The 13168-nt window shown below is 38.9% G+C and overlaps 1 protein-coding gene across 6 annotated transcripts in view; it reads right to left on the bottom strand.

Moving 5' to 3' along the window:
- The window catches only part of myo1b (myosin IB), a 69938-nt gene extending 56770 nt beyond the window's left edge, over positions 1–13168 (bottom strand). For 5 of the 6 annotated variants that reach the window (XM_023336390.1, XM_023336392.1, XM_023336394.1 and 2 more), the window contains exons 1-2: positions 12896–13168; positions 1576–1722 (exon numbers count right to left, since the gene is read on the bottom strand). In XM_023336390.1, coding sequence (XP_023192158.1) covers positions 1576–1701 — 126 coding nt within the window. In that variant the 5' untranslated portion in view covers positions 1702–1722; positions 12896–13168. The remainder of the gene's footprint in view (positions 1–1575; positions 1723–12895) is intronic. The other variant, XM_023336395.1, reaches the window with a different exon arrangement.

Genomic DNA, 13168 nt, shown 5'->3' with positions numbered 1-13168 from the left:
CAGCCTCTTGTTGAACAGCACACCAGAGGCAGTGTGAGGTCTGTAAAAGTGCGGAGGATGCATACAAGAGGAAAAGGCTCTGTGCAATGTCAATAAAAGTATGACATGTTAATGAGAGGCTTTCTTGACCACAAACAGAAGGGACAGGATAGAAAAACAGAAAATCTGAGTTGCTTATAGCTTTGGGAGGCTCATTATAACAACAAATTCCACTGAATGACACTGATAACTTTGATTACATCCCACACAGCAGATCAAACTTTTTTCTGTTCAATTCATGAAACAAGGATGGCGTTTTATGTCTTTTAACACTTAAAAACAAAAACTATTTGAAGCTTTGCCTTTTTTTCTAAAAAAAAAAAAAAAAAAGGAGCAATGGAAGGGGATGCAAAGAGCAGAGTATTTCTATATTTATTTTGCCACGCTATCGTACTTGCTATTAGCATCAATGAGTTATTTTGTTTCTAAGCAACCTTAGAATAGCATGAAAAAAAGAAAATTGAACAAGCACATGGCATTTTAGGCTGAAACTGATACCAGTTGGTGGTCCATAAATCAGATTTTTACCAATTAGTGTCAAGATCTAGGACTTTTTTGATTGAATCTCTAATGGAGTTCACTTCATCTCCTGATAATTTAATAAGGAACTAGAGTAACTTTGCAACAAAGATGACTTTTTGCACCTCTGTTACACCTCTCAAAACTTGGCACTTTGAGAGATGTTACTTTTGGCCAGATACAATCTACTGGTGAAACAAGTTGACTGTCTTTTCGAGTTACTACAAAGATTGTTATATTACCAATTACAGTTAGTTTAAAGTAAACCTATCCTGTGCAGCCACGTTTTCACATGATAGTTTGAGGAGGATGGGGGCCATTTGTAAGGAATGACGATGCAGGGGGGAAAATCAATTTTCAAAAAGTAAAAAGTTGTAAAATGCAGATTTATTGGATAAATATAGGCTGTTGAACTTTTTCTGATCAGCAGTCATCTTTCATTATAATTTTGCCATGTCTTTTATTTGGTTTTCACTTAATAACTTAATGTATGCTGATATACAAACCAACTGAGGTATATTTGAATTTTTTAAAGAGAATCTCTTGAGAAAGGGTTGTATTAAAAAGAATGTTTACGAATGACTGATTCCGAGGGTGCTGTGGTGCCACAAGGGTAACACAACCCTTATACGATGCCTTAGTGTCAGAATGACTGATTCACACCACTCCAACACCTCCTAGTGAGCTGAAATAAGATTATATCGCTACCAAGGCCTGAATGTCTCACAATACCTCCCATTCTATGGATTTGCTAATTGCTAAGCCAGCAAATGTGGTCTGTGTATCTGGAGTACTTATTTAGCCATGTCTATTTAAGGTCAACAAAAGGGAAACGTCATACAGTACATTAGAAGGGTGTGTAATCTTTCTTTGAGGTTGTCTTTTTGCTTCTTTGACAGGGAAGGCTGAAGTCAGGGTGTGACCAGTTTAGTCACACTGTTAATGAACCAAGAGAGAATTAACATTACCCTCCAAAAAACAAAGCAAAAAAAACTAAACACCAAGACGCCTACTTACATAGATCTCATTGTGGTCAAAGCGCTTCTTCAAGTTCTCCAGAAATGAGTCTTCCGTAAGGGGCTCCAGGAGGACCATGTCCCCAACTCCAATCATGTTGTCTAGAAGTGATGTTTTCACCTCCATCTTGGCTGCCGGTGTCCCCTCCTGAAGAAAAACACAAAGCAAGCAAACAGTATGTTACACTAATATTTATAAAAATAAATTATATACTGCAGAATTTTGTCTTACAAGGAGAAATAAGGCAATCCTTGCAATATTGCACCATGCCCCCAGCCTCCCACCCCCAAACGTATGACAATTTTTAACCTGGGAAGTCAAAAATAATGTTTTCCAGATGAACAGAGACACCATGCCTACTCTAAGGAGTCCAAGGTCTATGGTGAGAAAAATGTTAGTAAAACAAAAAGGTTTTCATATCAACAATGTCCTTTATAAAACCTAGATGCACAGACGTTACATGTAATTTAAACCAAAACCATGATTTACATGTCTTCTGTTCATTCAGGCTGACAAAGACCAAAGGTTTTGGCAGATAAAAGGAAGGTGAAGCATATCTCAGTTGCTCCATTTTATTCCTTTAGCGCTATAACCTCTGTCATTGAACCTATTGGAAATTGAAATGTTATCACCCTCAGAGGTTTTTACATAACCTTGTAATTACGGAGATCGTCATTTTAGTAACACTAGCTGTGCCAACTGGTAATAAGAGCAATTAAAATATTAACTCCATAGTCGTTTTGTCACCAATCATAATCAATAAATCCCTAAAGCTGTAATGGCAAACAATTCAGTTTTGACTCGAGGTTGATTAAAACCTCCTTATGAATAACCCTAATTTCATCATAACACAAAATGAGATGTTTTATTACTCAAATGTTTGCCCTGGAGTTTCAATTTTTTAAACAGAAAATGGAAAGAAAAATCTACTGCATGCATTTAGCTTGCCTGTAAGGCCATTTTTTGTTGCAGTTTAATATTTTCAGCTTGTGATCGACTTCACCCCTGTCAAGTTTCAGTAGAAGTTTAGAAACAGCTTGATGCTCTGGGGGACAAAAATAAAAAATAAAGATACCCTGAAGATTTCTACTTCACTGCTCCCCCTGTCTTCTCTCCTCCTGCTGTGTACAGGGTTATTAGCACATAAAAAAAAGTTGTCCAGCTCTTAGTAGTTCTCAGCAGTCAATTTCCAAAACTGCTTGCTCACTCAGCATGAAGGGAACACTCTTTAAAAAGTCTGGCTGAGCAAGTCGAGAAAGAATGGTGCAAATTATTTGGACTCATTTGCGTGCAGGACATTTTAAATGACTTCACTGATGCCAACCGCTTGATCTCGACTGTAGAATCTGAGTGGGAGGGGCTGAAATTTGCTTACTTGTCAGTTTGTAGAAATTGGCTCATTTGTTCCCACAAACAATATAGCGGAATGATGGCATGGTGCCAAAACATTCCCAGAGATGCTCATGTCCACCAGCTGCTTTGGTTGCCTGCTCTGCACTTTTGCACTTTTAAAGGCAAGCCAACTTCTTTCAAGTCAATGAGTCTCAGGAGAGTGAAAACAGCAATCGGCTGCTCTGATGTCACCATGTCTTTCCGTGCAGCTTCATAATGATGTTGCTAATGTTCTAGACAAATCTGTTTAGGTTTTCTATAAAGAGACTGTTGTATTTAAATCTCTCAATCATTTGGAGTGCATCTTCAGTGCAGTTGCAGTACATGTAAATTTACTTGATCCTTATTTGTTTAATGGTCTCCAGCACTTCAGGCCATGTCTGCTCTTACATGCATTGGCATCAACAAGTAGGGCTTGATGTTTTTTTAATAGTAGCAAGTTTTTACACTCCTTGAAGCTTCATATTTTGTCACGTGGCAATATCAAACTTCAATGTTTATTAGATTTTTATGAGCTAGACCAACAAAGTCTAGCTCAAAGTGGTACACATACATTTGCATTCAATGCCCTTTTGCCCTGAAAATGGCAAATATATTCCCGTGCAATCCAGTAAGTAGTTCACCTTCATGCAATTACTCTGCTGTTAGCTTCATTATACACATCGCTGGTCAAGAAAATCAACACCACAGCATTATCCTACCACCACCATGTTACATGGTGGGAGGTGATGAGTCAAGGTTGCTAGTCAACAACAAAATGTTCTCGTCAGATTGGTGCAATCTGACAAGAGAACAACCGCTTGATCTCGACTCTGAAGAATCTGAGTGGGATTCTTCAGAGTCGAGATCTGACTCGACTCTGAAATGGATGAGGTCAGTACATTAAACGCTGACCTCATCCATTTGGTGCAATCTGACAAGAGCACCTTCTTGCCACCCTTGTATAAAAAGTCAAATTTGTATTCCTTGTGACCAGACCACTTATTATCCTGTCAACAGCTGAGTTATGGCTCTCTGCATCCCCTCATGATGTTTTTATGGGCTTTTTGGTTGCTTTTTTCCCCTCAACAACCTAAGCCAACTTGATGGGTTTGCAGCAGCGATGGGTTGGAAGAATAAATAGACAAATACTTTGTATTTTCCAATTATAATAACTCAAGGTGATTTTTGAAGCTTTTAATGTTTCAAAAAGTGTACAAATACTGCAGACACTGTACTGCACAGGTTCATGACAATTAATGTGTCCAGTTGCAGGTGTTAAAAGGGACGCAGCCAACTCCCCACTCTTGGTGAAAACAGATGCTGAAGTCACTTACTGACCTGGGGGAAGAACAAGATGTGTGAATGTCTCCAAAGTGCCTGGTCCATTCTTACCCAAAACACACTACATCTGTCTGCAACTTGGAAACCTTTCATCCCCCTGTGCCTATAACCCACTAGCCCAGATTCAGAAGAGGCCTCTGGGCAGCCATAGACACAATCCCATTAATAAAAGTCACTCCCTGCTGCTAAATCTTGGGCTGCATCCAAAGAGTGAGAATGAGAGAAAACCCTTGCAGCCATGATTTAATTCTCCGGATTATCCCATTGCTGAGATACAGACAGATGAGGAAAACGACTTCTACAATCTCAACAGGTCAATACCAGCGGCATCAATTTTTTGATTGAGGTTTTTATTTTAAATGTAATATTTCTAGGAATTTTTTTTTTTTTTTTTTTTTAAACACTTCTTAATTCTGGACTTAAATTATTTAACACCATTCTTTCCCTGGTGTAATAATCATACAAACAACTTCTAGTTAACACCAGCCTATAATTATACATATGGGGTCTAATTAATATAAATACACCTGTTTGAATGTGCCTGAGCAAGTTGAATCATTAATCCCATGCTTCTTGTAACCCTCCGAAGCTACCGACATACAGATATTGAAGCAATTTTTTGGCAGAAATTTTAGATTTTATTTAATATGGCTACTTTCTTGGGTCAGGGCTAGCTTTCAGGCATTGCTAATAAATTTACAATGAGGTTGGGATCAGGGATTTTGAAAAACTTAACAGTGACATGCTTTATCCATTCTTGTTTTGTTTTTTTGTTGTGGGACTGAGAGGAGACGGGAGAAATCAACCAGTGCCTGGCATTATTCTCCCATTGGAACACCCAATTGTTTCCAAGCATTAGCTATCTAAGGCCGACAGCCAACCTCAGAGAAAATTAAACGGGTCTGAATGATAAGGAGCAGTCCAGGATCAGCCAAGACTCAAGCCTCTCATGAACTGGAAGCTGTCCACAGTGAAACAAGTTTTATGCTGCCATGACTTGAGAGGAGCTCAACAAAAAGTCACTACAACAACAGTGAATTTGTGCTCAACATAGATGAGCAGAAATCCCCTGGAGTAAAGATCAAATAAGATTGAAATAAAAGAACACTGGACCAGCTTCTAGTACAGTAGTGGAAGAATCATGCTACGGGCATGTTTTGCTGTCAGTGGAACTGGTTTATTAAGGTAGAGTGAATTGGAAAATAAAAAATAAAGGGATATCACTAAATTCTTCAACTTCACGCAAAAGCAGCTAGAAATTAGGTTTTCAAACAAGTTAATGATCCAAAAAAAATCTCAATTTGTTTTGGAATAGTAAACAATGATTGACCTCAACTATACTAAATATTTGTGGACTATGCACAAGTGACAAATCTGTGCCAGTAAACACAATTTTACTAAACTGCATAAACTGTCAAGTATCGAGCCAGAACCATGCCAGAAATCCAACATAGTGTTCAATGCACCCAAAACCTGCTTAGGACATTTAATCAAATGTCATTTTTATGTAGAATTGACTCATTATGGAATAAAAACTACAATAAATTGTAAATTGTGCACACATTTGTAAAAAAAGAAAATTGCAGTTGTTTATGTAATTATTCCACCCTGAAAAAGGAAGCCCAAGATAACATTTTTGCTCATAAGCAGCATATGTAAACTTATGACCAGTCTTCCCATTTCTTCATCATTTTCCATAATAAAATCAGAAGAATCACATGCATCCACATGGCTTTAGTTGTCATCAATGTCAAATTTAGGTCTCCTGATCTACTGGTGCAGCAAGCCTTTGGGGTCAAATGGCCTTTTGACTTGTAGCATTCATGTCAACATTTGACTCCATTCTCCAAACCCCCATTTGGCACAATGCCCAGTTGCAGCAGATGGTTGTAATTTACACATCATTTAATTTTGGCACATTAAACGCTGACCTCATCCATTTAAAAAGAGAAAGTCTGTTTAGTTAGGAAACTTCTCTCACATAGTCGAACTGTGGCGACTAGCTGATGAAAGAATGGGCTGTACTTTGTAAGGATTACACAAGTGATGGATACATGTAATTGCCAAAAAAATTACACATTTCAAACACATACATTACTTCTTTGTGCTCATCATTACAACTCCTATACTTTTCTGGTGAAACTATATTATTCATCCAGCCAATACCTGCTGCTCCTCTATTTTTTCTCCACAGTGTCATGCTACATATCGTGAGAAGGTCGCTTCTGAGCCAATGGCACAGGATCCAATTTATAAACCAATCCATACTTCCCACAGATTAGAGCTCCATTTTTAGAGAAGTTAAGTTCCTGGGCATGAAAATAAAAGCACAAGTGGGATTTTATCATGTGAAGGCTGATAATAATGGCTGGACTAAACCTGGGATTTCAATACATGCCACAGTAATATTGAGAGACAGGCTTCTGACCTAGATTTCAAAGCCAGCTCAAGCTACGAGGGGAAAACATGAATAAAAACACCATTAAATCTACATGTATTATTAACAGGGTCTAGCATCTGGCCACGTGTCAATTCTGTCCTTTAGCAACGACAAAATTCAAAACAAAAAGGTCAACAACCATGCAACTACTGGCATGCAAAACACCACTAAAAAAACAAAAAACAACTAAAAACAAAGTCAGTGGAGCAGCTTATGGTTTATCAGATGCATGTACTCAAAAATAAAAGCAGCTAAAAGTGAAGACTTAGTATATTCAGTGTGATCAACAAATCAAACCTGCAATCTGAAATAAAGCAGTTTAAAGGAGCATAGGGGAGACATAATGAGATGATTTCCGTCACACTACCTCGACAGAGGTCGTTTGAGAATCTGGCAGTCTGTGAGGAAATGAGGGATATTAAAATCTATTATTGGGAGGGTATTATTCTGGACATTTACGGCAGATCGGTGTGGCCTCGTCACATGGCAGAACAGTCATAACATCCCAGCAGCTGCCTTGCTGGAGATTAAAGCCCCGTCTAACAAAGCAGCGACAGCACATGTGGCTGTGCCAAAGGGCAGGGCAGGGCAGAGGTTTTAGGAAACAGAGAGGCGAGGTTGGGACACCAAATGACAGGCACACCCACTTTCAGGTGCACGCAGATGCAACTGAAAGCACTTTTTACCACTTGCTTTCAACAACCTTCTAAAAATGTCCTTGAATGAAAGTAAAATAAAAAAGTCATACTATTTGGCAAGCATAAAAGTGATTACTCAAGTACAAAAAAGAGGAGTAAAGTTTCAGATCTATGAAATTTAAATAGCCACAAACGCTAACTTACAGACTAGTTTCTGTAATAATTTCCTTTAATTGGGAAAAGACAACCCAAAATAATCTAACCACTGAGAAGATATAAATGTCCCCTCATCACATGAAATGGCTACAATGACTCACTTTTTGGCAAGCAGAATTCAATTTTACCAACCATATTCTGTCCTCATTGCTGCCTGACCAGAAAAATCGAGAAATCGCTTGAAATAGAATTGTTCTCACAACATGAAGCAGGTCTAAAGATCTCAAAAAAGCATCATGCCCAAACCAAAAGAACACAAGGTCAGACATCTATGAGACTGGAGAGGGTTACAAAGCCAATTTAAGACTTTGGGACTCCAGTGAACCACAGAGAGAGCAATTATTTACAATGGGGGGTCCACCCTGACAAAATTGTTCCAACACCATCTCAATGTCCTCAAGCAGGAGGTCACCAACGCAGGCCTAACTTGCATCAGTTAAAGTCAGTGTTAATCATTCAACTATAAGGAACGAGACAAATATGACATCCATGAGAATGTGTTAAGGCCAAAGCCATTGCTGTCTAAAAGAATATAAAGGTCCTTTTAATATAAGGAAAAAAAGTATTGACAACCCAAGACTTTTGGAACTTTTTGAACAATTTGCTGTAATTGACACAAGTGTCAAACAGGCTTTAGTGTGACCTTAAGCAGGCCATTCATGCTGGACAACCCTCCAATGTAAATAGAAAACAATACTGCAAAGATCTGTGGACCACCAATAAGTCCATAGCAATGTAAAATATATTAACATATTGTCATTTATTGCTAAAGCTTGATGGCAACTGTTATCACCAAGGGTAGTAAGAGTGTCCATAAGATTTTGTGGGCAGTTGGCCTTTTCATATAGAACTAGGATCATTTTATGCCTCGTAAATATTGGGGGGGGGGGGGGGGGGGTTATTTGGTATTTACTAAAACGGTCACATATGAAAATTTGTTTGGTAATCAAAAATCTACAATGCTAAAGAAAAATCTGTATACAAAAATGTTAGAGCGCTGTATAAATCCACACATTAAAAAGTGTTTCCTTGATGAATGTTAAAAGGTGCAGATATATATTTTTTTCTGAATATCTGTTTGTGTAGGTATGGTAAATGTAAAATGTAAAGAGGAGGACAAAAGAAGACTAAAAAAATAGTGGGGCAGGAGGATATTAAAAAAAGCCCAAACTTCCTTCTGCTCATTTTGAAAAGACCTAAATATGTATACTTCATTGGTTGTTCATACAAATCAATTCAGACATCTTTGTTCCCAAATATCTAAACTTTAACCTTGGGACTGATTCCAAATTATTGCAAACATAGGTCATCACATTTGTCAGTATGTTTTCATACCACAAAACCATCCAGGCAGGTTAAACATGACTCTGTAACCCAAACAAAAAGTTCTTTATTTGCAAAGCAGCTCAACATGCACAGACCAACAGAGTTGCAAAACACCAGATCACAGATGGCAATCAAGATAAGAGAAATGAACCAGCTAAGCATGGAAATCTGAAGAAGTCATTCTATTGCAAAAAGGTTAGGACCAGGCACATGTGAAAGCTGAATGGAAAATAACTTCAGCCTGAAAGATGATGTCATAGTCTTATATGGTGCTAAAAGTTAGCCCCAAGTCTGCCTCTCAGAATGGAACAGATCACTCTATGTGCAGTAAACTCTGCTTCCTTGAGTCCAACAACATACTCGGAAAATGTGAAGAACATAAATCTAAAAACTCCACAAAATTATACAAAGTCATTTCCCATAACCAAATCCATGAGAATTTATAAAGGTAAATGAGCATAAACTTAGCTTCTTAGATCTAATTATGACCATTCCAGTAATTGTGGCAAAAGGAAACATGTTAGCAAAATATAAGCAAAAACAAGTCGCATAGTACTTGTTCTGCAGATCAGCTCAGGATGAATCTATGAATGATTTAATAACCCTTTGCAGCACAGCCTTTCAAAAATACAGATACAACTGATGTAAATGAAACATTTTTTCTGTCTTTAATATATTTTTAAGTTGACCAGAGTTTCTCGGAACTTCTCCTTAGCAATCCACTACTTCCTGTTTCTCTGGGGTATAAATGTAACATGACAGTGAAGCATTTCTTTTAGCCACTAAATATTACACTGGACAAGGACACATATTTGCACAATTAAAAACAGTAAAAGATCAATCATTCTGTGGGCTCATTTCTCCTCATGAACTCAAATACTGACATTTTGAACAACAATCTAGTGGCCTCTGCCAGATAACTGAATAAAAGTTTTAACATGACAATGATCTAAAGGAGAGTGGGAGAAACAACGTGTGCCCCATTTAAATTTAAACAAGCCAATGTCTGGATCCCTTTTTGAAAGGGAATTAAATAACCAATTTAATTTTACGATCTTTACCAAGGGTGCAGGCAAATTTGTATGAGTCTATTTTATGGCAGTCAAAGCAGTTGAAAACTCTTCATGTTGACCATTAAATGCAACATCTGGTCAGGTTAGAAACAGCACAAGTCTTTAATGTTCACAACATGCGTATTATAGCAAGTCGTTTCACAATATTTCCTCTGGTTCAGGTTTGTTCATAGGCAGGTGTGACATACAAGGAAGTAAAATTCACTCCATTAAAGACATTTATTTGGCTGTTATTTTGGAGTGAAACTAAAAAACAATTTTGACTCTGAAGCAGCAAAATGTGAAAAAAAGAACAAGGGTGCATTTGTGCAGTCAAGTGCCCTCTGCATAAGAGGCACAGTTAGTCTGGCTAACCCTTATAGGAGTGAATTGAAAAAGCAGCTGTGCTGGACCTGACGAAGCAGAGGGAGAGAGAGAGAGGAGGAAAATGAATGTACAGTATTCGTAGTGTGGTTCCCAGGAGATAAATGGAGGTGAAATATAAGCAGTTAAGCTGAACTGGTGGAAGACATCCAGAGCTGCACTGCAAAGTGAACATTTCTCCAAGACTGTTAACTCAGAAAAAATTTACATCGTTTGACTTCAATCAGAAAAGAAAAATAAGTTGGATACTAATGTACCATAATATGGATGAGTTCCTGAACTAGGAACACTGAGAGGACTACTGATTCTTCCTGGCTTCTGAGTGGCTTTCTCTCTGCGTCAACCGTGTTGACGCAGGCCTATTACAAGCCACACGCCCCACTACACAGACTGACAAGTGCAAACACTATTCATCACCATGGCATTGGTGGAGGGACTTTGATCCTCTATACACCCTGCTCCAGACCACATCACCCCACAGTGTTTCTGATGGGGTTTTTGGCACATTTAGAAATACTGTGGCAGCTCCCAGCAGGCTGCCTGAAAAGCTCCCACAGAGTGGAACTACTGGCTACCAGTCCCACACGCTGCCCTTCTTCCAGCTGAGCTAAACGATTGTTACCTGCCCCTCTCCTCGCGACAGCTCTGTTAGCTCACTACCTTTCACCGTCACACTACATCAATGTTTGTTTGATCAGCAAGCGTAATAAAGTTCCCATCTGGATCCCCACAGGGAAGCTTGCCAGAAAAGGAGGGACATGGTTGTGGAAAACCACAAAGGGGAGAAAGACATACTCATTTCGTAAAAAAAAAAAAAAAAAAAAAAAAAAGAAAGGTCTTCTCTAATCCAGACAAGAGAAACTCCAAGCTTGGAAAACCAATGCTGAATGTACAGATGTTTTCCTAAGCAGGGTGTAATGGGGATGATTGAAATGCCAAATATGCAAATAATTTTTTTATTATTATTATTCATTTTATATTTTCCCACCAGAGCTGCAATAGTTTTTACTCTCATAGGGCATCAGCCTTTACTGTGACTAACAAGTCTGGATCCCACAGGAGAATCCAGGTCCAGCCAGCAGGGGTGAACCTTGGAAGTTTTCCCTCTAACAGAAGAATACTTTTATTCATTCTGAGCAGGAATTTCTTCCAAAAAAGAGCCAAAGGAGCTATTAAAGCTGCCTGTCAGGCTATTATGCAACATTAAACTCATTTTTACATATTTAACTTGTCAATTATGCAACTTAGTAAAACCTTCATTTGAAATGAAACCTTGCAAAAACAATCTCCACAAACCTATGATTTTGGAGGAAATCACAAAAGGGCTTAAGGAAACCACATACAATTCATGTAGCACATATTTTTATGCCTTCCACGCACAGCTCTGGTGACATTACATGTAAGGTAGCCAATCAGCTTTTTGTGCATATCCTTTTTAATCCTTTTAAAATTAGATTCTTCCATCATCTAATCCTACTTTTATTAAGCACAACAACTAAGACTGTATTTAACAACACTGGATGGATCTCAGAAAATAAATTAACACTTGGAAGTAGCTCTTCAAAAAAGGGCATGGGCAGATCAATCAGCACTAAACTACAATTTTCATTCAATAAAGGCATGACCCAAGCATTATACCGCGTTACGGGTGATGATTAGGGACATGCTGGTATGCAGAAATAGGAAAAAACTGAGGCGTTAACATACATTAAAAGGCCAGTAAAAGCTTACTTATATGCCAAAGAGTGTTAAAAGTTGCTCAGCTACCATATTGTTTACCAATACCAGGTGATCAGTTAAGTTCCTGAGCCTGTTGTGACGTCATCGATTAAATGCACAAAGTTGGGGGAGGATTCCCCGTTAGTGCCTTTTTTTAACTGCAGTATCCTGCCCAGCTTTTGTGTCAGTCTGGATGTGTTCGGGAACAAAAAGAAAGAACATCCAGTAGCTACTTTTAAATCTGCAAACGCACTACTAATGGTTTCATCATTTTCACCACTAGCTCCAGATAAAGCGCCCTCCCACACGCCGCTGTACAAATAACGCAAATAACTGAACTTTTCAGATTTGTTCTGGTATTGTCAAACCCCGCATATTCAACAGACTGCTAGCGTTGCTCTGTGCAGTTACAAAGTGAACTTATGCGACAACCGCTTGTAAAGAGGACTTGACTGTGCCGCTGTCCTGCAGCGGTTGGCGTCGCCTCAAATTGCTCCTGCTCACAGATGTTGCTAATTAGCGACCGTGAACAAAACTGCTGCTACAAGACTCTTACTCTGAAGTACAAACGAGCTGTTTGAACGTAACGTTCATACTCGTTGTTTTAGCTAAAGTAGTTTTAGCTCAAAGAAAAAGTAAATAAAGAGATAAGTGAAACCCCCAAACCCCCCTCCTCAACTCCAAAAAGAGGAGAAATGAATGAGACTGGAGGAAGGCAATCCATTGGCAGTACAAAGTTAACTTTTGAGGAGTTGCGCGTACACGTCAAAACTACAATTTGAAAGCATAACTATTTCACTCAGCTAAGCAGCGGAGTTTATCTAACTCACCTCTCTTTAGCTCTGACGGAGTTGTTCCTCTTCGTCCTGAATCCCGTCCGCGGACAAGACTATGATCCCGGGGTGCTTCTCCAACTCTGGAGTGGACTCCCGAAGCCTATCCCGGCTGTTTTCGGTTGAACTTGAGTCTGCTGTACTAGATGAGGCTGAAAGCGGCTGTCTCATCCGGATCTCAGCACTTTGACTGGAGCTCCGGATGGATTTGAGAGCTCACAATCTGCCGGGCGTAGGGAGTGGCTGGAGCGGCGTCTCTGGGTTTGTCCA

This window comes from Xiphophorus maculatus, chromosome 7, assembly GCF_002775205.1.
Source record: "Xiphophorus maculatus strain JP 163 A chromosome 7, X_maculatus-5.0-male, whole genome shotgun sequence".
NCBI lineage: Eukaryota > Metazoa > Chordata > Actinopteri > Cyprinodontiformes > Poeciliidae > Xiphophorus > Xiphophorus maculatus.
This window is presented reverse-complemented; position numbering and strand designations above follow the sequence as displayed.